Consider the following 25,070-nt stretch of genomic DNA (forward strand, 5'->3'; position numbering starts at 1 on the left):
CCCTCCTCCGTGCCCTCTTGATGCTCTGCGAGCCGACGGCTCCAGCAGGCACCGTCCCCTGCCCTGCGGGACCTCTCGCCGTGGCGAGGTGTGATGGCACAGCTCCCGTCAGCTGCTCTTCCCAGCCCAATAAGTGAGCTAGGTCCTGGACCTCTGTCTTTGGGCAACCGTGTGCCTGACCGTGCAAATGATGAAGGTGTGAGTCAAACCTCTGTCCGGTCCCCTCTGACACGCCGCCAGCCTCGGTGGAGCTGTCCCAGCAATAAATCTGCCCCGCCGCTGGGTCTCAGTGGAGATCCGCTCTGTTCCCACTGTCCCTGCGATGCCTGATCTGTTCGGGGTAACATCCGCAGTGGGTGGGTCAGCCCGAAATCTGAGGGACGTGGCCAGCTCCTGCCCTGGTGATTTATAGGGGATAATTTCTTTGTGGAATGCAGTGCTGTTTGGGTAGGATTAAACTCTTGGCAGAAGAAGAATGTACACATTTTGCTAGATTATTTTTTTAATAATATAATGCATTTCCCATATAACCTGCTGTGTAAACAGATCGTGTTCCTTCCTGCCATGAAACGCCGCGCTGTGCTGCTCGTGCTGCAGCCGTACCTCGGCCCTGCAGCCCAGGGGACAGGGGGGCTCGGGGCAGATTCCCTGCAGGTCCATCCTCTGCTGACTCCTCTGCAGCACGCATCGAAGCCAAGCACGGGGATGAAGCGTGTGTATGGGGGTAGGAGTGGACGAGGCGGTGGTCCTGGGGCAGAGCCACAGGGATATGCCTGAAATCCAGGGAAACTGGTGGGGAGTTGCTCAGGTACGCACAGATCTGGACCAAGGTCACCTGTAAACCTTAAAATCAAGGTGAAGGTAGAAGGGCTCTGAGCCAGAAGGCACATCTGGTTTTGCTCCAAACCCAGGTTTTGCCCCGTGGTCTGTTGCTTCCTTACCTGCCCTCGCTGTGCCGCCCGTGGCTCTTTTCCCTGGCGTTTCCCCACTCCTCGCTGCTGCCTCTGGGCGGAGGTGAACGTCACCCAGCTCCAGGCCCGGGTAGCTGCTGGTGAGGCTGGCAAAGAGACATAGGACGAGGGAGAGAAGCTTGTTTATTAATATTAACAACTTCAAAAAAAGAAATCAGAGCAGCCCCCCTTACTCCTTGCGCTTCAATGCCCCCGACCTCCCGTCCACCACAGCTTGGCAGGGGGACGAGCGCTCGCCCTGCAGAGGCCGGAGAACGGAGCTCTTTGCAGGCTGTGGCTTTCTCTGCCGTCTGAAAGTCCCTTTATCATTCAGCAGCCAGCTCGAGCAGTTCCATGAGCTATAATAGGCAATTAGCTCCTAGCAGATTTATGTGCCACTGCATTTTATAAGCAAACAATCGTGTGTGTTTAATCATTAAATGGATCTGCTGCGCCTGATGTTCACGGAGCCCATCTTTTGTCTCTCTGCGCACCCACTCAGCCTTCTCGCACCCGTTTTACACCAGTACAGACCCCCTGGCACTGATCCTTGTGCAGGGCATGGATACTGCACTGCTGGGCAGCTGCTTTTGGTTCCAGCAGGCGGTGGCAGGAGGTAAGCACTTGCCAATATCTGCTCCTGGAGACATCCAGGCCCCATCCGGAGGTCAGCACAGAGGGAAGGGGAGATGCCTGACCCTGTGCTGAGGGGCTGTGCTGGCACCAGTGATGGGTGGTGATTTTTGCAGCATCCCCAGGCTTCCCTGGGGTTTGGAAAGTAGTTGGGTTTGGTACTTGTAGTTAATTTTAGGAATACCTGAGCACACTGCTCTGCCACACGTCTATTACACACTCGACAGAACCTGCTGGTTTTAATTTTTATTAGCACAAGTGGCTTGTTGAATCAAAATTAAGTGCATATTTGGGAAGCATAATGTGAAGCATTACACTTAATGGGCTGTGCTCCTGACATGAGTCTTCTCTCTCCTCGATACTCTGCGGTTTTTAGCTACACCTACGTTTTCTCTGATCTCCTTGCCACTTCCTACCCTCCGTGAGCTGCACAACTCCCAGCTGTGCCTTTTCAGGTACGTCTTACTGACATCTTCTCAGATCTGTGCTCCTCCAGCCCCCTTGGTTGGGGCAATTTTGGATTTTAAACATCCAAAAAAACTCGAAGGGAAAAATTAATGCACAGGACTGTGCAGCTCAGATTCTGCAAAGAGCAGGATTTCAGCGTGAAAATCCGGAGGTTGTCCCTGTTTGCTCAGAAAGGTCCTCACGAGAGTGAGTGTCTCTTGTGAGCCTTTCAGAGGATGGCAGAGCCCAGCTTGCAGCAATATGTTCTGATTTCCACCAGGATTTTCCATGCCTTTTGGGAATTTCTGTGCTGGCAATAGTTGAGACTGTGTTCTCCCCCTGCTTTGTGTTACCCGTACGATGTGAAGCAACTGGAAAGCAGACAACCGGTTGGATGAAGGCAGCTACATAAAACAGCTGGAGTGCATTAATAACTCTGCTGGAGCGGGGTCTTGTCCATTTTTCATACTAAGCAGATGCTCGCTTTCATCGCGGTGGTGCTGTGCTGATCTCTGGACATCCGCCTGTTTGGAGGATGGGATGTCAGCCAGGGCAAGCCAGGGGGAGCAAGAAGAGGGGCAAAAGCAAGAGCAGGGCTTGCTGGAAGCAAGATTTAATAGGTATTTCAGGTAAATTTTTTAACAGCTGGCTTGATGGGGTCAGACCACACCATTTCCAACATCAAACATCTTTGAGCTTTGAAACTTCCTTATTTCATCTTGTTGTCCTGCTAAATCTGATAGTCCCTGGCTCTTTGATTTCTCGCTTTCTCCTTCCCTCCTTTCATTTTAAGCAAGGCTCTTGCTTAAACTTCTTTTAGTCTTTTAACTATAAGCTTCTTCCATCTCTCGCACAGCTCCTGTGAAGCCTCCTGAAACAGCTGAAGATAAAAGCAGCCCAGGCGTGTACATGGGCCATTGCATAATGGATGGTTTGTGTGTCAGGGTCTGAAATCTACATATGTTTAGATCAGTCACGAGGTGGGAACATCTGTATATATTCATATGTAATGGCTTTTGCCACATGAATGAATAATCCAACTCCCACGACTTGGTATTTACTTTTTTTGAAACATTGCTACTTAGCTAAACACTGAGGAGAGAATCACATTTACGGGACTTAAGTCTTAGTAAGGTTTAGCAGAGCTTCAGGGATAAGCTGGAAACGAGTCTAAACGGGATGCCGGAAATCTTTCCTTTAAAACAGTTAATGCTGCCTGCTGCTTCTGATTTCTTGACTCCCACCGGTTTTTAAACACTTTGCATCAGAATGCAGTGCAAATCCAGGATAAAGCACCTGATCTGCAGCCTACTGCATTGTGTGTCTTCTCTTAAGATGCAATCTTCCAGCAGTACTGGCTCTCTTTGGGGTCCTCTAAAAGAACCAGGGTTGTCCTGGTTCACCAGACTGCTCTGATTTTTCGCTGCTCCTTTTGAAGCCATAGCCTTGCTGAGACGGTGAGATCAGGGCAGTAGCAAATAAGGTCATGGGCAGCTTTGATACCTGCTTCTCATCGTTTATTTGACTCTTTCATGCTAGTGCTGATGGCATCCTTTGGGTTTCATATAAATCTGTTTTCTCAGTTCACCCCTAGACCCCTTGCTCAAGCTTTTATTAAGTGTTACCGCATCGAAGTGCCTCTCTTCTGTTGCCTAATTTGCTTGTTTTTGTTTTTTTTTTTTTAACTGTTTTGGTTTTGCTTTGCTTTGTTTTCTTGTGATTTGCACGAGTTTTCTGCTCGCTGCTGTCCCTGAGATTGATTCAAACCACGCATGCGCTTGCATCAGTCTCCACCACCTCTTGACCTGGCACAGCAAGCCTCTAAGATCTGGTTCTTCATTTCCTCTTCTGGTCCTTCCCTTGCACAAGTGCAGGCTTGTAGCTGGGGGCAGAGAGAGGATGGCAGCCTGGACAGGGGCAGGGTGACCTTCCTCGCGGCCAGCCTGCCGGGCTACCCTTGCACACCCCTTGTTAAATCTTGCTGGTGCAGGGGCTGCTGATGTCCAACTGAAGTTACTCCCAGAGATTAGCACAGAAGGAGCTTTTTCCCTAGTAGGAAGGGGTTTTCCCCAACTCATCATTATCTAAGAATCTCTTCAGAATCCAGTGGGTTTTCCTCTGCCCTGTCTACTGCCTGCTACAAGGAATTTTCTACTGGCCACATCCCTGCCAAAGTGGGAGAGGTTACTCAGCTGTAGCAAAGCCCAGAGGAAAATGCTCTTGTCTCAACTGACTAATTTACAAGCTCAGGGATATCCAGTGGCATTTTTTATTTCAAAGCTCACGCTGTCTCTTTCCTTCTCATCTGTGTATCTGTTGGGGAGGGGTATTCTGGTTTTCCCCTCTGAGCAGAGAAAGGTAGCACAGGGAACCAGGGCACACGCTGATTTTTGGCTCTGCTGGAGAAACACTGATGTATCCTCCTTCTTCAGGTGGGGATGGGATCTCAAGATCTGAGCTGGCCAGAATCACGGATAAAAGTTGTGGATGAAAATGACCTTTTACTGAACTGTGTTTTCTCTTTTCAGCTAGCCTCAGCCCAAATGGCCATCTTCTATTTTCTTTTTTTTTAAGACCGTTTTTTTTCAGTCCAAATGAGCCATTCACAGTCCGGTCTCAGCTCCTGCATTGTACAGGTCAAAGAGCTTAGCCCAATTACTGTGAATCATCCTCCAAATCCCTTGTCAGAGGGGTGCCGAATGATTTTTAGAAAGCTTCCCATCCGTCATAAGATGCTCAGTAACACAATGTCCAGCAGGTTAATTCTTTCCATGGGGTGGAAAGGGAGGACACACACCCACATTCCCGCATCTAGGCTGATTTTCTACAGCTTTCCTTCCCAATTTCTGGCTCTCCTATCTCTCCATTAAGGACTTAGATGCTCTTACCCGATGCTTGGGCTCAGGGGTCAGATTGCCTTTCCCTCTTCTCTTCAGTGTAGCACTACTTTGTGGTCCTGAAGCTCCCTCCCTTCCCTTCCTGGGAGACTTTGGGGCATGCTTCTCATGTGGAAATCAGGATGAGGCTTTTTGATGAGCCAGAAGCAGTTTCCTTCCACCAGGAAGTTAACCTCTTGATTTGAGAGTTCTTTGATGAGACCTTGGAGGATGGAAGACAACAGGTACCGCTTTTAATGCAGAGATCACAGGGACCAAAACAGAGCTTGTAAAAGCAAAACAGGTCAAAGAATTTCTTATCGCCATCACTGCAGCAAGTTGATCTCCATTTCAAAAGGTGGAAGTCCTGACTCCCCCGTCCTGCTCTTCCCATGCTGTTGACTTGTGCCACGTATTCACAACAGGGCCATGACACGAGGGTGCTTTGTGCTCAGCACTGCTGGTGGCACCTGGATCCTGCCTCCCCGTATCCTCCCTGCACCTCCCTGCGTGCACTCCCAGCGCTAGGTAAGCCAGGTCTGGACTGACCAGGTTTTAGGGTTGGTTGGTTTGGTTTTCTTCCTAAGGAAGAGGTCTTTGGTGCTCAGAAAACAAAACATTTTGTCTATGGACATTTATAAATTTTAACTATTGATGCATTCAAAAGGAAAGCTTACCTGCCTGCGTGTGCCTTTAGACAAACCTTTCCTGCTGCGAGGCAGCTTAGTGCCAAACGCTGTGCAGTGAAAGCAGCTGTGTGATGTTTTTCATTAAAACAAAGCCTGGTTTTGCTTTTTGACTAACTCCAGGGCTTTTAAACAAGCAGGCAGTAGTGGCCGCTAGGTTTAGATGGCACCAATTATTTGGGTGCTATGGTCTAATAAACTGACAGTATTTAATTTCATCTGCTTGAAAAGCCACAATAGAGCTGTCTTTTTTATTTGATTTCACTCCACAGTCATTTAGTAGGGTATTTGTTGCTCGAAAGAAGGGAAGTCCCCAGGGTCTGGATTCAGCCGGCTGCGTTTCTTATCCATCTCCATATTCAAGAAAAAGTTTGGAAGCTTGCTTGGAGTTAATGGGGAGAATTGTATTCCCTTGCCAGCTAGGATTTACTGCTGCCTGCTGCCTAGATTAATAAACCCAGTTGTGTCTAGAGAGGCATTCTTCCTTGGGAACGGCTTCAGACTTTATTGGTCATTTCTCACCCTATTACAATTGCTCACTTGGATAACTTTCACAAAAGATCAGTCTGAAAATGTATCTTATTCCTCTTTAATTTTTTACTTTTGAAAGGTAGTTTCTTCAGATAACACAATCAGGAGATCAGCAATATTTCATCTTCCTAGCTTATTGTTGGGCTCTCCCCAGTACAGTCTATAGTGCTTAACAAAAGAAATTGCAAAATTGACTGGAAAATGTAACTTTAATAACATCATTTCAGGCAGTAGAACCATTGAGAAATAATAATCTCATTGAGTTGGTTTCTGCACTATTCTTGTCCCACTTGCACAAAATTATTGCGCATATTGTGTGCACGCACGCGTGGACGGGACCTGCAAGGGGGTGAGGAGGTGCGTAGTTTCCCCTGCCAGCACCTCGTTCATAAACATAAAGTGATGAAGCTGTCTATAAAATTGCCTGGGAGGGTGAGAGGGATTTGGGGGAGTCTCTCTCTCCCTTCCTCTATTTCAGTTCTTTTACATTAGAAATGCAAATCTTGCGGGGGAGTGCTTAAGAAAATGGAAGTGAAGAGGGCTCTCTGGGTGAAAAGGGACCTTTTTCGAAAGGGACCTTTTTCGTATGGACTTTTTTGAGGATGTTTTGGAAAAGATGGACGAAGGTGAAGATATTTTGGTTTTGTATGGGGAAAGCTGTTTGTGCTAAGGACCCAGCCTATGCGGTCCTTGAAGGAGCTGTTAGTGAACCTGACTTAATGCACGGAGCATATCCTCACCAGAATGGGGAAAGAGTTGTCCTTGATATTTTTAAATTAGAGAAGGAAAAGAAACCCCAGGCTACTTCAGAACAACAATATAATCTCCTCTGTGAGCAGAAGAATAAATGAACCCTAATTTTCAACAGTTCTCACCCAATATCCCTTATTCTTATCCTTACCACGTAAAAGCAGGTGGGTGGTGAGGCTGGTCTAGAGCTATTTACACAGCAGCTCTCTTTGCTTTGCTTTTTTGGGACTTTTCTACTCAAAACACTGTTGTAATGAAAGTTACAGGACTATAATCCTCTTTCAGGCTGCTCTCCCTCCCCACATGTTGAAGGATATTGGCCACTGGCTTCCAAAGGTGCAAGAGGACAGTAGATGGATGGAGGGACAGGCAGCCTGCAAAGTTAATTTTCATAGAATATCAAGAAAAAAAAAAGAAAGAAATAACAAGAAAAAGGACGTGTGTTTAACAAAAATTTTCTGGTCAGTTTTTCAAGTATTTTCCTCTTTCTTTCAGTATAGCTCGAGTGGAAATAACCAGCTGCTTCCAGGTCCTCTATTGCACCCTCCTTCAGATACGCTGATTCGATGAAGTTGCTCTGTGGCGGCTTCCAAAGCACTAACGGGTGGCAGACAATGCACTGTAGCAATGTCTCTGCCATATGAAAACAAGACTATAATGGCAGGTCGGCTGCAGGTTCTTAAATCACGTCTTTCTCATTTCTTCCCTTTTTATGCTTTTTTATGGAATGCTGTGTATTTAAAGAAAGCAGGAGGAATGCTTCATCTTGGTATTGCAAGCCGGGTCCAGCATTCGTTCTTATCAGATGGGGCTTGGATCAGCCCTTGGGAGGTATCTGATATCCCGTGAAAGTTGAGTTAAATCTTTCCAAAGCCTGGCTTCACTGCAGAGCCAGCTGAAATGGGCTTTGTGCACACACACACAAATTAGATCTCCTGATTGACTAAATGTTAAAATTCTGTTCTCACTTCTCTGTGAGACACAGGAGTCTCCTTCCATCAGCGTTAGGAGCATGTTGAGGGCTTGCAAGGGGGAAGAAGCACGCTCTGATATCTCCTGGAAGCCAACCTGCTTGGTAGCAGAGGCATGTTGTGGCCCGTAGCTTGGTCTCATAACGGCTACTGCTACGCAAATAATTATCTACATCATTTCTGCTTGAAAATGGTTGCTTGAAACAAATTGTTCCTTTAAAAGTAATTTTGGTTTCTTATTAAAAAGAAAAAAAACACAGAGGAACAAAGCACGGAGTTTCTGTTGAACAATAGGCTATTGTATCTTTTACAGATCCGTTTCCTGAGAATAAAGCAGCAGGTGGTTATGAAATTAGACGTGCCTTAGAAGGGCTGGTAGATAACTGAGTGCAGCCTTCAGAAGAAAAGAAGGGGAGACGCAGAGGGCGTGGGGAGATGGAATTCGTGCTGTGTGTATCAGGGAGGGGGAATTCAGACTTACAGCTTCCTCCTGGAATAACCTCAAAGTTTGGACAGGTTCTCCTGGCTCTGATGGCAGGAGCAAAGGCTGCACAACAGGAGGAGGAGATGCCGCAGCAGCCTCTGCTTGCGGGCATGCTCCCACCCCAGGGAAGGGAGCAAAGCGTCATTGCAGTGGGGCTGGCACAGGTACTGGTAGCCTTTTGGTGACACTCTTGGGACATTTTTATTTTTTTCCCCACCAGAAGTAGCTGGGAAAATGGGAGGAAGGTCAGTTGTCTTATTTGGGGCGAGGACTTTGTTCCAGCAAGCACGGGTATTGTATGTGGTGCGACCGTCCTCTTTGGCTGTGCTCTCATAATTTGTGGTAAGAAAAGTCAAAGAGGAAACGTTTCCCCAAGCCCTCATTTGTCTTCTGCATAACTCATGAATGCGTGCTGTAAGGGGCTTTATTGCCACCGAAGGGAAAATTACGAGGCAATTCTTAGCAACAGGCAGCCCCTGCCATTTGTGCCACAGGTGCGGTGGTACGTAGATTTATGAAATTAGGGAGGGGCTGCGCCCAATATAGCTCAGTCTATTTCAGTCTGAGCTCACCGATCAGGGGAGACTTCTTGGATGATCTGCCTGGTGCAGAGAAGGGAAGAAACGTTTCAAACCCCAGCCTGGGTCTGAGCAGCTCCCGGGGGAGAGCTGTGTTTCAGATGCTCTGTGGTGGAGGTGAAGATGAGAGCTGCGGTGGGCACTGGGTTTTTCAGCTGGTGTACTCCCAAATCCTGGAGAATAAAGGAGAAGAAAATAGTGTGTCTTTTAAAAGGCTACGTTTATTTATTATTTGTCTTTCGGAAGCAGTCAGCACAGCAGTCATTGTCATCAAAATGAATTTGTGCTGTGGAATCCCAAAGCGTTAGTGACTTCTTTCTTCTTTAAGCACACTGCAGGAGCATGGGCTGCCTTGCCTAAGGATTGAGAATATTTGTTGCTGTATGCTTGGGCTGGTTTTATGTAGGGCAGAAGCATGAACTCTAGTTCAACTTCTGCGGTATTCTAGGAAATGCAGTCTGGAGATCCCTGGCAGGTTTTTTTTTCTTTTTCTTTTTCTTTTCCTTTTTTTTTTCTAACATTTGTTTGGGTTCTGTTTATGCGAACTCATGTACGACTTTTCCAAGGGCCTAAGGAGTTTTGGACTTAATTGAGCAGAAGAAAATCCCAGCCACCCTCCAAGGAGGGTGGGATCTGTTGTGGAATCAGGCTCTTGGCTGAAGCAGAGGCATGGTGGGAGCTCTTGGGCTGCGTTGGACTCTGTAATTAACTAGCTTCATGCAACCTATTTGTAACAGCATTGAAAATGGGCTTTTTGTTTTCATGCCCTTGCCTCTCCGTGTCTGCTTGTCTCTTGTGGTAAAGGCTAAGCACTTGGGAGACGGGCAGCCACCGCCGTGCTGCTCTGACACAGGCCAAACGCAGCCACCCCCACCTGCACGGCGATGCTGAAATAACCCAACGTCCTCCGAGAGGGATGTGCTGGAGCTTTGGTTGCGTAGAGCCTTAAAACCAAACCCAAAGGTGCCTAAAGGTATGGATAGATGATTCTAATCTAGTTTTCAAGCACGTCTACATCTTCAGGCACTCAGATAACTTTAAAATCCCGTGTCTTACAGAGCAGCTGCCAGGAGGCTGCAGCAGGAGGCTGACCCCCTGCAGCTACCTGACGCCCTCTCACGCACCCCTCACTGCTCCTTATCTGACTGCAGGTGAATTTCTCCTCTGACTTGCAGAAATAACTCCTCAAAATGGATCAAATCCCACTTAGTTTTGGTTGTTTGGGTTCCTGCTTCCAGCCCTGGGCTTTTATTCTAGCAAAAAATACTGGCTTGCGTTGGCATGAATAGCATTTGGTTCTGAACGCTGTTTTAGTGTTCATTTCTCTAAACAAGGAGTGCAATTACCTTATGGTGAAATAACTGTCTCCAACTGTCTTTTTTCCATTAAACAAATGGGAGGTTTTACCTCTTGGTCTTCCTACAAGATTAATGCACTGTCTCTGCGGGAACTGTCTTCAAACGATCGAGGAATCTGAACAAGTCGCAGACAGGAAGCCTAATTGTCCCAGAGCCTTGTTTAGCCAGTGACGATATTCATTAAGAAGTGATCTGTGTTAATAACACAGCTAATAACTCTTCTAAATGAAAAACCCTTCCTTTTTTACCCCCACAGGCAGGGATAATGAACTCCTAAATCAGTGCTCTTTCCGAGGAAGCTTATTTTTTTGCAGAGGTTGGCTTAAGACCTAGCTGATGACAGAGGATCCTGGTGCCTGTGCTCACATCTCACTGGGAATTTAACTCGGAAAAGCTGCAACTTCAGCTAAAGCCAGGGGATGTTTTTCCTTCTCTTCTTCACCTGTCAAGTTTGGTTTTGAGGGAACGAGGTGGGATTATCTCCTCTTTTTTTTTTTTTTGGCACTGTATGAGGTACGTTACGACTCTACAACACTTGCTGCAGGGAAGGAAAGCTCAGGGCTGTGTGCAGAAAAAGAATTTAGGGGAACTTTCCTGTATTGACAGACTCCTGTGGTATCAGTGTATGGAAAGCATTGTGCGCTCAGTTTTATTGAGAGTCTTATGTACTTGGTGAGCTTTTCTGAAAGGTCTAGGGCTGGCATCAACACCGCTGCTTGAAAACACTAATTACAGAATATTTTCTTTGGAAAAATCTTGGCCTGCTTGGGGTGAGAAAAAGCTTGAAAAATACACCTCTAATGGCTCCAGCACGGATTGCTTGTAAAAAGAATCTGCAGAGGCTTAAAAAAAAATACCTTATTTTCTGATTTTAGGGATTGGAGAGATTCATGAATTTTCAGTGCTTTGGTTGGCGCTGCCTTTGGGTTGGCTGAGCAGAGGCTGCTGCCTTCCCTCCGAGTCGGTGCTGTGCTAGGCAGGGGAAATGACAGGGAGAGAGCAAAAAGAGCTGGAATTCCTTATTTTAAAACCCAAAGTAATCCCCCCCAAAGTGTCCCCATTAATACCAGCTTGAGTGGCAGAGCAGGAAATGGGCTGAAAATGAACAAAGAGCCGCGCGGTGGGGATGCTAATGCGAGCAAATGCCAATTCGCACTTCGGCAGGTGGCATGTGGCAGCTTCCTCTCCTCTTCAAACATTTTAGCCAGATAATGAGTGAAAAAAACCAAACATTTTTAGCATAATCAACTGCTGGAAGGGAGAAGCGATAGAGGAAGGGGAGCTGTGGTGCTAATTATTTGCCAGCCCAGCCGGTGGCCGAGGACGCGGGGGGCTCGGTGCGAATTGCCGGCAGCGTGGGTCCCAGCTCTGGGCTGCCAGGGGCAGCGTGTTGCACACGGGCGAGCTGCTGGCTTGCTGAAATGGCAGCCACGTCTGCCTGCCCGCAGCTGCTGGGGCCGGGAGGGGGACAGCAAAACGGGGTTTCGTATCGATAGGGATTGGGGTTGCGATGGGGAAGTGAAGCGCAGAGGAGTGCCGGCGGCTGTCTGGTCCAGGGCGGTGTGTTTATGCGAAGCAGATGGTTGACTGCTTTCCTCTGCCAGCAGATTAGGGAGCTGGCTCCGAACCATCTTGCGTGGCTCCCCGGGAGTGCTGGGTTCCTGTCGGTGGCAGAGCGACGCTCCCTCGGGTGTTCTACCCAGGGCAGCGCTCTCGCATGGAAGGTGAGGGTCCCGGGGTATTTCGCAGGTGCCTTTTGCAGACCCAGCTCTGGTGCTGACAAAGCAACCTCGTGCTGGGTATCCTGAGCTGCCGTTTCGAGGTTCCTCCTCCAACATGCTCCCGCACTTCGGAGAAAAGTGAAGGGAGGTTACAGCTGCTGGGCTGAGCGGTGTGGGTAGGCAGCAATGGGATTGGCATCCTGGTGCTCCTCCGGGGGACGTCTGCTCTGTACTCCCAAACCATCCCGGTTTTCTGACTCTGCAGTTGTGCAAGGCATGGTGTGACAGAGAGGGTAAGGCAGGACATTAGGAAAACCTGCTGAAGATAGAAATTAAGATGAACATGGCCAACAAAGGTGAAGAGTAAAAGCTCTGAATCTTTATTGTTACTGAACGCCTACAGAAGAGGAGGTGGCAGTTGGGTTTGCTTTGTTTTTAAAAACTCGCCTGCTAGAGCCAAACTGCCATGAGTAAATTAAACTTTCCAGAGTCATTAAGCCCAGATTAACCTTGTCCCTGACTTCCACATCACCCGAAAGGCCATTGCCATTACAATGCAAATTTAATTTTCAGGCTTTCTGTTCCTAGCGTTGATGCCAGGCTGTACCAGCACCCATGTGAAGTCTGTGCCTTGACTCGGCGCTTGCTGTAATAGCCAAGCCATAGCTGCTGATTTTGCTGTCAGCATTGAGTCATGCTGAGAGAAGTCCGTGGTCAGGGCAGTGTTGTTTTATCCTCCTTTTGAAAGGCAGAGCCTTGTTCTTCCCCCGTTTTGCAGAGGTCCTGGCTGCTTGGGTACCAAGGTTCAATGTTCACTGAACTTGGCACTGCTTGCTGATGGTCTAGTGCCAAGTGCTAATTCTTGCTTTATTAGAAATCTTCAGTTTAATGGTGGTGGAAAAGCCTTCAAACTGACAAGAGAGAAAAATCTGAGGTCTGAACATCCATGTTATCCCTCTGTGGGCTGCTAAACTTGGGGTGAAAAACTGAAGGGTGCTTATTTTTCAGCTTAAGCTTTTTATGCTTAAAAGTACAGGTTTGGGTCAGCCAAAACATTTCACTGAGTTTTGTCAACTTGTGAAGTTACTTCAGCTGGGGCATCAAGAATTAAAATTGAAATATATATATGTCTTTTGCCTTTTTGGAAACTACCTTATATGGAAACATGTTTCATTTTGTCTTTTAAAAATGCTCAAGCCCTTGAGTAAACTCCAGCTCTTGGTGTTTAAACGTAACCCACATGATTCAGTTTACACCATCATTTTTCTGTTTGTGGGGAAAGTGGGCTGCCAGCAAACTTAACATCAGTTTTGCTTGCTCTGTGGACAGACCACTGAACAGAAGCTGTTGTTCCCCTTGTACACAGCGAGACAAAAACTCCTCTGTAACTGAAATACGAGTTACTGGAGGGCTGTGGACAGGAGCATGTGGCTGGGTTTTTCGGTAATCTGTATTTAAGCTGTCACGGACAACTTCTAAACCTTCACGGCTACTGGAGAATTGGGAAGGGCAATCCAGGGATGCGGGCACTGAGAACGGGAGTTATTTGATACTGCATAGTTACTGGAAATTATTGCTTGACAAAGCCCCAGCTTTTTAGGAAATGCCAGAAAAACAGACATTTTAGATATATGCCAATTAAATGTGTGGAAACATGCTCTCTTCTCTGCAGATACCCTCTCTGCAATATAGGTGTCTTCCAATAGGAGAATACAGAGATATTTAAATACTTTACATTTAAATTTCAAATTATGCCGCACAGTGCATTTACACTGCATAACACTATTTTCTCCTCCTCCTTTTTTTTTTTTTTAAAGTCTCTTAAGAGAAGGTGCTCTCTGTACTGTACAGAGGCTGGAACAGCAGCAGGAAAATGTGACTTTGAAATAATGGGATCTATAAGAATAGGCAATTTCGTTCAAGTATAGTGATTTAGTGCCCTGTTAGTGTCCAGATGTATAACTCCATTTCCAGAGACCATAAGTTTCTTCACAAGCGTAATGACAGGCTTAAAACTTGTCAGACTAATGCCACGGCTCTCTCTGTCCTCAGCTGTTCCACATAATTACAGGAGCAAGGAAATTTCGTTCTCTCCTAACGGATTAGCTCCCAGAGGAATAAATCAGATAATGTTATTGCACCACTGCTGCCTTGTTTCTTTCCCTCCATCCCTAAAAGGCTGGATAGCCCCCGTGACGCAGCGAGAAGCCGGGGCTGGCAGTGATTTTTCTCACCCACAGTCTGTGATGGGGTCCTGATCCTAATTCCAGCGTCAACAAGGACAAACTTTTTGAAATGCTGTGGTTTTGCTGTTGTTTGTTGCTTTTGACACTAATTTCAGCTTCTGTGTTTGCTCTGCCCCCAGATGATGGCCCTTACTCGAAGGGGAGCAAGGACTCCGGCGGGATGGATGCAGCCCTGGTCTCCAGGAGGCAAAGCATCCCAGGTAAAGGAGGGGACCCACTCCTCCAACACTTCGGGGCATGCATTACGCTTTACCTGGCTTTGCCCCAAAAGAGTAACCCCCCCATTTTGGTGTATCTAACAGCAAGGCTTTTGCTGGAGGGCAGAAATGGATGGCAGTAGCCAGTCGCAGTGGGTGGTATGGTCCTGGTGCAAGTGTGGTCCAGTGTGGAGCCATTAATGGTGGTCACAGTGAGCTGGGTAAGGATCGGTTCCTGCCCTCAGCTGACACCTGCAAAGAGGAAAATAATGGCAAAGGAGAGAGGAAAGAAATGCTGCCACATCAGGCTTGCAGGGCAGGGGGAGACTGGCAGCTCGTCTCCTTCCTAATAAAGCACGGGGCTTGATTTTGTCTTCTGACCATTAATAACCCAGATTTGGTTTTGTGTGTTGCAGAGCCTGGGGAGGGAGCAGGGCCCTTTTGTCATTTGAACATCAAAATCTAGGCGTAATTGCCAATAGAAGAAATCCAAGATTACTTCCCTATGGCACTTAAAGGCCATGTCTTGAAGGACCAGATCCAGCTTAACCAGCTCACTTTCACATCTTGTGTGTGTCTCTGATAGCAGCAGTAGATTTATGGAGGCTTTGGCTGCTGTCCCTTATTGTTTACCTTGATAGATTGATCTCAGGAACCTGCCTTTTTCCAGAGCAGTGGTTTCTCCTTGAACCCACAACAATGGGTAATTGCACTCTGGGAGTTCTCATTTTAAACACTTTTCAAGGATCAAAATTAAACCCCATTGAAGAGCTAATAATCTCCCCTCGCGGCACCATCTGTGTTGATCAGTCACGTCTGTAGCTGAGAGGAAATTTGCAGGATAGTGCTGGATGGCGTTCCTTCCAGCATGGTGGGGAGCCCCCACAAAGTTTCTGGCAACCCCTGGGATCCTGGGCTGGTGAATGGAGAACTAGGTTACTGAGTTGGCAAGGGGTCAAAGCTGTTTGAGCTTAAAGAGCAGGAGCATTATGGACCTGTCGTTTCGCAACAAGCTGCCGTTACCACGTTAAATAGGGACCCAGCAGTGCCTGAATGCCTTCCAGACTGGTGCTAGATTGCAAAGAGGTTCTCCACTTGTGTTAATCAAGTGCACGGGTTATTCTTGGAAGCACTTCACAAAACAGGTAGTGCATGGCAGGACGTGGTGAGGTGCAATTTCTCAAGTCACGATGGCATTACACAAGGAGCAGTGTGCTAATGATGAGGCACCGTGGTGCCAAACGACACGTGTTTTCTCCCAGTGAAAGAGGACAGAGAAGGGAAGCCCTGCACGAGCACAGATCTGCTGTGTCAGTGTGTTGTTTAAGACAACCCGCCTTGCTCTGGAAATCATAGCATGCAGGAGGTTTCAAATGTTCCCTCTCAAAGCACAGCACCTCCTTTAAGCCTCGTGGGGCTTGCTATGTGAATGATCTCGTGGGTCATTTGCCGCTTGGGTTTTGTTCCACAGCCATGGCACTGCTTTTGTCCACTTGCTGCCAGTGCCCATCACCGCCTCCTCCTGCATGGCTTTGGAGGAGGTTGCCCTGCGTGAGGGAGGCTGGTTTTCTCCTGTAAAACTGCGAGGGTTTTCAGTACCCAGAGAGAGTGGAGGTGGATGGATCATGTTGTAGACAAATTCTATAAAAGCTTCTTAGAGGAGGCTCTGGCAAGGGATGAAAGTCATCTCATTTGTCCCGGGGCTAGTCGTCCTCTGAGCAGAGTGCGAGTGCCGTCGTGTGGATTAACGCGGAGCTGCCTTCCGTCAAGTCAGCAGAGCTCTTGGTCTCTCCTTGGGCTGCTGCTGGCTTCCCTCCTCCACGTCAAATCCAAAAATCCAAATAGTTTAGGGACGCTGTTTTTATAAAGCCCAGAGGTGCGCTGTAATGGGACCAAAGCTGGCATCAGGTCAGGCTTGATTCATAGGTGTTAGACAAGCAAGAGTGTCTTGTTGGACTAAAGTAAGGTAAAACATACGCTGCCTGCAGCAAACAGAGGAGTGCTACTGGTGCAGCAGGCACCCTAAACCTGACCCTGCCCATACATACTGGGGTTGTGGTTCATGTGAAACCAGTTACGTTTGTGTGTGTCTCATGGCTTCAACGGCAGATGGACATGCAGTGGTTAGTATGGAAAAAGTTTGACACGGACCAGATGCAGATTGTGCAGACACTGCTGTGAACGAGCGAAGTTTGTGCCTCCTGCGCCTTCCCCTGCTGACAGCAGGATCCCACCCCTCCCCACGTTATGCTCTTTACCTCCCAACTGCATTGACATCTCAGGATGTTTTTTAAATCAGAGTATTTAAGATCCACCCTATTCTGTCCATCCAGGCAGCTGCTGCAGGTCCACAGCATCCTCCTACCTGGGAACTGTGACTGCCATGCAGCCCTCCAAACACCCACCCCGGTCCGTATAAAACATAGCTCCTGAGGTAATCTCCCTGGGACTCTGCCCGGCTCCCAGCACCCTGGAAACACGATATTTTCATCATTTCACTCCCCTGCCTTGCCCTGCTTGGTGTTGCCTGCCAGACCCGCATGCAATGCTTTCCCACCACTCCTGCGGGTCCGCCAGACACACTTCTCTTTCACAATTCCAATTCAAAGAGAAGTTTTCTCTTCCTGCTAACAGTATAAATCATGGCAGATCTGCTCTCCCACCACCCGTAGGAAAAGGCTCTCCTTGGGATTGGAAGGAATGTGCCTTCCACTGAGGGGTTTGCCTTTATTCCTGATCTTTCAGAAGAGTTCAGAGGGGTCACCATCGTGGAGCTGATCAAGAAGGAAGGAAGCACCCTTGGGTTAACCATTTCGGGTGGCACGGACAAAGACGGAAAGCCAAGGGTCTCCAATCTGAGGCCGGGAGGACTGGCAGCAAGGTGAGAAACGGAGATGGGGCACAGGGAGCTTGGGAAAGCTGGATGGGAGTAGTTGCATGTTCTAGCTCCTGAATGAATATGGTTATAATTAAACTAATTGGCACCCGGCTTCTTTTTTTTTTTTTTTTTCACGTGTCTCAGAACGCGAAGTTGTTGCTTCAGTAAGTCGAATGTCTTCTATTTTGAGTTATTTCCCATGCTCTGTGCAATTATGCTCTGAAATTTTGTGTAGGGATATTTGGGATTCTGTGAAATTAGGCAGCCTTGTCAGGAGAGCTGCATGGTACAATACATCTTGATCAAGCCAAGTGGTTTAATATTGTATCTGTTCTGAATACTGAGTGTGTAAGTAACATTACTGGCTCAGAAAAGGAACGGGAGAAGAAAGGCTTCAAGAAGCAGATAAAGGGAAAGGGTAATTGAACAATTTTGTAGAAAACAGGCAAAAGGCAAGATGTTTTCTTTTCTCCTGTTGGAATTTTATTTCAGACAGCTCCTGGTATGCTTCTCTTTGACTGATTGCTCTATGCGAACGGGAACTGAGCAACAAAAAGAGAGGTTGTGAACGTATATACAGCGATTGTTACTGGATGTATAGATCTGAACGCTTGCCAGTGGGAAAGGGATGGCTTCGATTTTAGCATTTCTCTCTGAGAGCAGGCACATGCAGTCAGACAGCTAAGATCAGCCCAACGCTGGTGGCTTGTTCACAAAATCTTGCAGTTACCAAAGGTTCACCAGGCATGCTCAGCCTGAGCGTAACAGAGGCTGTGTCCTACCACTGCTTTCTCTTTTTCGCAGAAGTGACCAGCTGAACGTCGGGGATTACATCAAGTCGGTGAATGGCATTAACCTGACCAAGCTGCGGCACGACGAGATCATCAGCCTGCTGAAAAACGTGGGCGAAAGGGTAGTGCTAGAAGTAGAGTATGAGCTGCCGCCAGCCGGTGGGTGCCTCTGACGATGCTGCTCTCTTTTCTTGGCCACTTTTTGTCCCGGGGTGCAGATGGGCTTACTCGTGCTTGAGCCATCGTGGCGAGGGTAATGTCCGGGGGCACTGTGATGTTCTGCCTTCGTCTGCTCGCGGTGGATGTTGCAGAGCTGCGTGCGGTCAGAGCAGAGTGCTTTTTCCAGCACAGTGGGTGCCCGTTCATGCACACCGGCAGGAGATGGCTGATTAGATCTGTCTTGCCTCCGAGTGACTTGGTAGCACAGGCCAATCTGCCTCCTGATGCTACTTCAGCGTGTTTTTCTTTTTCCCTTTTGGAACGTGGCTATGGGAGATTTTATTCGGTTTTAAGCATATATTGCCAGCTCCTCTTTTCTGAACTGCAGCAAGTGCATTTACTCCTCAAGATGCTTTGAAATATTAGATGTTTTCAGAAGGGAAGCTGAAGCAATCTGCCTTCAAGCTAAGGGGCCCCTGGCAGAGGCTGGCAGGCGCAGACCTCATAAACAGGGCTTGTGTCCCGATGTGGGAGACTGCGCTTTTGCACTGGTTTCTTTTGTCTGATTGTAACAAATACCTCAGTACAGTTTTTCATCACGGTCATCATTGTGAAAATGATCTCCCTGGTTATTACTCACTCAGTTACTCAGAGGGTCAATCAGAGAATGACTGGGCAGAAGAAATAGAAAAACTAAAAATAAAAAAGGAAAAAGCACAACTAATGAAATCCAAACGTTTTACCCCAGCTGGCAACCCATCTTAAACTATATAGCTTTGCTGTAGCTGCTGCCTTTACCTGAAAGATACTGAATATGTAGATGACCATATAAAGCCCTAAGAAGTAAAAAAACAAATCTGAATTATTTGAATCTCTGTTCTTCATCCCCCTCTGTTTTGCTGGAAATGTTAGTTAGCTTTTGCATACAGCCCTGGTAAAAATAAATAAATAAATAATCCAAACCACAGAACCCTATGGTTCAGTTTTTCCATGTAGAGATGGCAACTCTTAATAACCTTTTTGCTTAGCTGTGAGCCTGGCTATTAGGAATCTGATAAGCTGTCCTTAGCAGCTAAGGAGCAGTGCCAATACCGCATGGCTCAATCAATAGCAGCGACGCAAAATGTCTCCATTTCTGAGCAGGAAGAGCACACTGAAATAGTGACTTCTCTCAGATGAGATTATTGATGTTGTTAGTTGTTGATGACTAATCCAAACAAAGAAGCACTGCGAAATGCAGGGACTTGTCCGTTACTGCCTTGCTCCAGTTCATTGTTGGTTGCTCGCGTGCTTTTATCTGTGCTGAGGGTTTGCTCTTGCTGCGTGCACTCGCCTCTTTCTCTCCCCAGGCAAAAACCAGAAGGATAGTGCAATTCAATAGCTTGTGCTTGTGGCTTTCAATTTTTCTCCCCAGTTTGTAATTTCCTGCTTTGGAGAGACCTTGCAAGTCTAAGTCTAGTTTTCAGGCCACTGTGTCAGATCATCTCTTTCATGAATAAAGCGAGCCCTGCATTAACACCAGCTTAGGTTACCCTGCTCCCACTGCTCTTACCAAAGGCTGCTGCAGAACTTCATGCTTGGTTGCTTAGGACAGAAATTGGACGGTTTCCTAACTCATTTGTGGATGCTTTATGCTCTTTCCTTGGTATGTATCACCCGTCTGCTGAGAGCCTTCCTGCGCCCCAAGCTTTTCCCTCTTGAAGTATTTCTAGGCTGCATCCCTGTCAGCAGCCTGTGCAGGAGCAAAGCAGCTGTGCGGGGGACTGGTTTGGGGCTTTATTTGGCCTTGTCCCCAGGGCTGCCTGCCTGCGAGGGGGTACCGTGCCTCAGCTGTGCATCTTCTGGGGTAGTTTAACCCTAACTGGGGCAGGTTGCAAGCACTCGGGAAGCTTGGCAGTGAGAACCAGTGTGGTTCATGAGAACAGAGGGGAAAGTAGTTTCCAAAACCCCTCCTGAGCCAAGGGGAGAGGCTGGCATGGACGTGCTCAGGGTGCCTTTGGCTCCAGCTTGCCAGGCTGAAGTCAAGCTCCTGGTCTTTTCTCTGGTTTGAATATAAGGAATTGATCTTTTTGGAGCGGACTAGGCTAAAATGCTGTGCACCATTCTGAACGGAGAAGACTGGGAAATTGTCTCATATTCACAGCAGTACTTCAATAAATCATTAAATAACAGGGGACGGCAAGAGACAGCAACAGTTTTCTTTCTTTTTCTCTTTACTTTTGTACATTAAACAGTACTGTGTATTTAACATAACATTACTGAATTGCCCCTAGGATCAGTTTAAAGGATTCACTTAATCTTTTTTTAAAGTCAAAATGTGGGAGGAAAGGGAAAAAAACCTCAACCTTTTGTGCTGAGGATTTGGGATTTTCATTTTCTTTAAGGTCAGCCAGTGGCTGTCCTTATACTGCTGCTGCAGCTCTTTTTTTTTTTTTTTAAATAAGTTTCCATCTGCAGCAGAAGCTTCTGGCTTTTCAGTAATACTGAACACATTAAAGCTGGTTGATAAATGAGAGGGTTCTACTTGAATGTCAGAGTATTATCCAAGACAAACTTGAGATGAGATGTACAACGCTGAACTGGTCCAGTCATCCCAAAACATGGTGGTTGGCTCTAGTGAAGGTTCATGTGTCTGGCTCGTACTTTTTTTGCCTCCAAACAGGCATAATACAGTATGGAGATAGGGGCTGAACTTTTGTTTTAATGCTGTTATTTGTTATTATTTTGTAGAGTGGCATGGAAAAGACTTGTCTGGGGATAACCAAGCTTTTCTCTCTTCCTTCAGTGCCGGAGAGCAGTGCTGGCATTATTCCCAAGACCATTGAGGTGTCCCTCTACAAGGAAGGCAACAGCTTTGGCTTTGTGCTAAGAGGTTAGTGGCTTCTTCGGTGAGAAATGATTTGGGGACAAGCACTGGCAGAGGTGACATGGGAAGCAGGAAGAGAAAAGAAAGATAGTGGATGTCATAAACCTCAGATGAGAAACAAAAGTGTGCCCTGGAGAGCATCCCATGCAGCCTTCAAGGACTGCCGGCTGCCTAATCTAGGGCACTCTTTGCATTGCTTTCAAGCTGTGTCAGCTGTTATGTGATAAATGTCCCTACTTTCGCAGCACTCTAATTCAGACTTCGAAACCTCCAGTGACTGACGGCTTTCCCGGTTTGCTTACAGGGGGAGCCCATGAAGACTGGCACAAGTCCAGACCGCTGGTGCTCACTTATGTGAGGCCAGGTGGCCCGGCAGACAGGTAATGCTCCTCCAGTATCTGCTTTCACAAGACAGACTGGCAGCTTTCACCACATTTTTGGACATGGGTCCTTCTTGTCCTCCTTGCTGGTGTCACCCCGAGGCCTCTCTTGCTGGTGCTGTGGTGCTACAGAGGTGGTGTGGGGTCTGTGGTGTGCAGGCAGATTGGAACTGGTGTTCATAGGATGACCTATGTATGGAAACACCAGAAACTCCTCTTCCAGAGGCAGCCATCTAATTAACCCTGTGCAGATGAAGAGCTGATGCTATATTCGAAAGCAGGAGGCAGCCTATCTATTCTCAGGCTGCTAATTTAATGTGATGGGCCTGACACTATAAATAACCCAAGCTATTGTCCCAGGGAATGTTCAACTCTTACAGGATCAAAGTAATTGACTTTATATATAAATACATACACATATATAAATATATAAATGCAAAAAAAGTAACTTTTGTGTTCCTACAGGGAAGGGTCCTTGAAAATTGGGGACAGGCTGCTGAGCGTTGATGGGATTCCTCTGCACAGCATGACCCATGCTGACGCCCTCAATATCCTGCGGCAGTGCAGCCAGGAGGCACTCTTCCAGATAGAGTATGATGTGACCATCATGGGTAAGGCCAAAACGGCTGGGGTGGCATTTTCTCTGACAGCCTGGAAAGTATGCGAGACCGGGGGCAGCAACTGGGATACTCGGTTTCAGAGCAAAAGTTGCTGAGCACTGTGCTGCCAGCATGGGCGTAGGGGATAGAGTTCAAAGGCGGCTTAGCTGAAGGTACTTGAAATGTCCTTATCCAGTGACATGTCTCGACGGGAGTGTCGACTGATTTTAGAAGGGGAAAAAGAGGAATCTCTAATGTAGACAAAGAGGGCATAGGAGAAGTCAGAGTTGAAGGGGGTTGGAATGCTGGTACTCTGCCAGCATTGCACATACCAATATTAAATGTGTGCAGGGCAATGAGCTGCAAGCAGGCATTGACTCGAAGTGGCAGTGGCTTTGGTTCTGAGTTTTGACCCTGTTTAATTCTAGAGCTATTCCTTTTCTTAGAACTTTCAGTTCAGATCTGCTTCTGAAATAAACGAGGAGTGTCCAACTGTTTGACCCCAAAGAAGACGGAACTTACTGGAGGGCAGAGGATGGGTATTTCTAAAAATGATCTACACAGTAGATACCAAGTTTGAGTGTTTTTTTTTTTTTCTTTCCATTTGATTTTCAGTTTCAAGCTCAGGGAAAGGATTTATTATTAGCTACTGTAAAGTCATTCTGAGCTGCCTTTGTGACACACAGCTGTTACAGCAGGGAGTGTTGTTAATGAGTTTAAGGTTACTACAGAGTCTGAAGCTGGGCTGGCTCTGGAAGCTCACTGAGCTGTGCGTTTGATTTTGGTGTTGCGTATATGTCTCCAGAGGGGCTTCTGCTTGTACAGGAGCCACAAGCTGGACTAATTTGGAGTCTCTTCTGCAAATCTTGCAAACCAGTCCAGCACATCTGAGCCTGGGATCCAGTGAGAAATAGGAGTTAGATCAGATTATTTTCTGATTACCAGTGAGGAAGGAAATCAGAAGGATCTGTAGCTGAGAGAGTTTAATGCCACAAGCAAAGAGAGCTGAGAACACCAGAACTTGTTCCAGGCAACGTGCAAGAGGGTTGCTCCAGAATAAGCGAACTCCTTCTGCAACCCCTGAGGACATTCTGCTTCCTTCTCTCTCTCCTTCCTGCGAACTACCCTTCCATTCAGTACAAACTCCACAAGCATGGTCATAGTGAGCTGTGTCCCCTGGGGAGGGAGGCTGCCAGGAGCTGGGCAGCTGTGTGTCACACAGACACGCACCCCGCTGGGACAGCTGGAAGGAAAACCTCAGGGCTCTGCAGTTACCTGCCTGCTGCCTGGCTTCTGCCATGTTACAGGAGCAGCTGCTCTTTAGAGGTTGGCTGGCATTCAAGAAGAAGAGGAAACTCTTAAAATTATGGAAAACAGAAATTACCCAAACCCTGTTTTCTACCATTTTTAAAGATTTTGATTGTGGTAGCTCCGCAGAGGTCAATAAGGGTTGTCCTGCCCAGCATGCGGGACAGGCAGAGCTGGGGAAGGATTTTGCTCAGAGCTTTCCAGTCTGAACAGAAGCAAACATTTAGTGGTGTGTGGGAAATGGGCTTTGGGGGGTTTTCTTGTTTGTATGGTCTCCTGGTGCAAATGTCACAGAAAGTTGACTGTTTTAGATCCTGACTTGGAGCAAAAAATAGTCATGAAAGTGTTCAGTGTTTCTTCTTGAGAAACTCTCCCACCTGAAGCTGAACACAAGCAACGTCAGGTTCTGTGCAGTGCTTCTCCCTCTTGTGTTGCTACACAGTGGGCCATGACTATGTACACCCCAAGAAGGTATAAAACCAGCCCCTCTTTAGTTAATTTCTTCATAGACTGCTTCTCCCCATCCCTATAAAGGGGATGCTTTCTTTAAAGGCAAGATGATGCAGAACATGTAGCTTAAAACAATCTCTGCAGACAGTTTTGCCAAGGCAACTGCTAATAACTGCAGCAGGATCAGTGCATCATCCCCAAATCACAAATATTACAGACATTCTCTTTAGCAACCAAGGGAAGATGATGAGAGAAGGGAAAAGCAGGTGCTGGAAGCAGTGTGGGGACACGAGTAGCCTGAAGGGAGCACCACATTTAGCTGAACAGATGAACAAGATGTGCTAGCTGTGGTGGGTGCAGCATGTGTCTGGGACCTGAGTGTTGAGGAGAGCTGACGGAAAACGGTACCTGGTTCTGTGCATGGTAAGAGAGGCTGTGAGGATGCTGGGGACCGGCAGTTAAATGAGACTGAGAGACCACACGGTAAAACAGATCCTCTGCCCAGGGACTGACAACCAAGCCCTTAGTCGTACTAATGGTTTTTGGCATCCCTCCCTCACCTAGCCCACCGCCTCCCAAGGTGTGCTCTGTGATTTGGGGAGAAAAGTAACAGCTCTGCTGGCACTCTTTTTAAAACATGCTGCTGGGGTGAGGCTTTCCACTTGGCAGCCATGTTCCCATTTTGGAAACTAGCTCTTGCTGAAGGGGCTTGGGGAGCATGTGGCCACGCCATTTGCTTGATTCATTCAAAGAGCTGGGGATGCCACCAGTGTAGTGGTGTGGGCTGACCCTCGAGGAGGGAAAGTTGTTTTGCTACATCTGTCCTTGGTGAGAGACCAAGGCTGCTGCGGGGGAGCGTTGAATCATGGCAATCCCCAGCCAGCAGTGCAGTTTCCGAGCCCAAATTGTGTGCTGAGGATGAGTTGCGTGGAGCTCTCGGTGCGAGGGCTGCGGCAGCTGCTTGCCACCACCGCCAAGCATCCCCCGGCTGCTGGCTTCCACCAGGGAGGCCAGCGTAGGACGGGGCTGCAGCAGGCTTTCAGTCAAATTGGCTGAGATTTCTCAAGGCCACTGAAGGAATTAAATTAATCTTCCATTTCCATTTAAAAGGAGCGCAAACTGGGCACGCACCTCCCTTGGGCATGGGGAAAGTCTCTGCCTTTTGCTGATGCCAGATAAACATTGCAATAAACAGATGCTTTCCTGTGGCG

General features: G+C 47.4%; 1 protein-coding gene across 10 annotated transcripts in view; it reads left to right on the forward strand.

Annotated features, from left to right (window-relative positions):
* Positions 1-25,070, forward strand: part of GRIP2 (glutamate receptor interacting protein 2) — a 246,199-nt gene that overhangs the window by 173,388 nt on the left and 47,741 nt on the right. For 7 of the 10 annotated variants that reach the window (XR_010833891.1, XM_067002992.1, XM_067002984.1 and 4 more), the window contains exons 2-7: positions 14,351-14,431; positions 17,174-17,309; positions 18,111-18,256; positions 21,042-21,128; positions 21,427-21,502; positions 21,968-22,113. Coding sequence is in view for 9 of the 10 variants with exons in the window: in XM_067002992.1 (XP_066859093.1) it covers positions 14,351-14,431; positions 17,174-17,309; positions 18,111-18,256; positions 21,042-21,128; positions 21,427-21,502; positions 21,968-22,113 (672 nt within the window). In the remaining variant the exon portion in view is untranslated. The remainder of the gene's footprint in view (positions 1-14,350; positions 14,432-17,173; positions 17,310-18,110; positions 18,257-21,041; positions 21,129-21,426; positions 21,503-21,967; positions 22,114-25,070) is intronic. The other 3 variants (XM_067002985.1, XM_067002988.1, XM_067002991.1) reach the window with 1 other exon arrangement.

The sequence above is a fragment of the Anser cygnoides genome, chromosome 10 (assembly GCF_040182565.1).
Source record: "Anser cygnoides isolate HZ-2024a breed goose chromosome 10, Taihu_goose_T2T_genome, whole genome shotgun sequence".
In the NCBI taxonomy this organism is placed as follows: domain Eukaryota; kingdom Metazoa; phylum Chordata; class Aves; order Anseriformes; family Anatidae; genus Anser; species Anser cygnoides.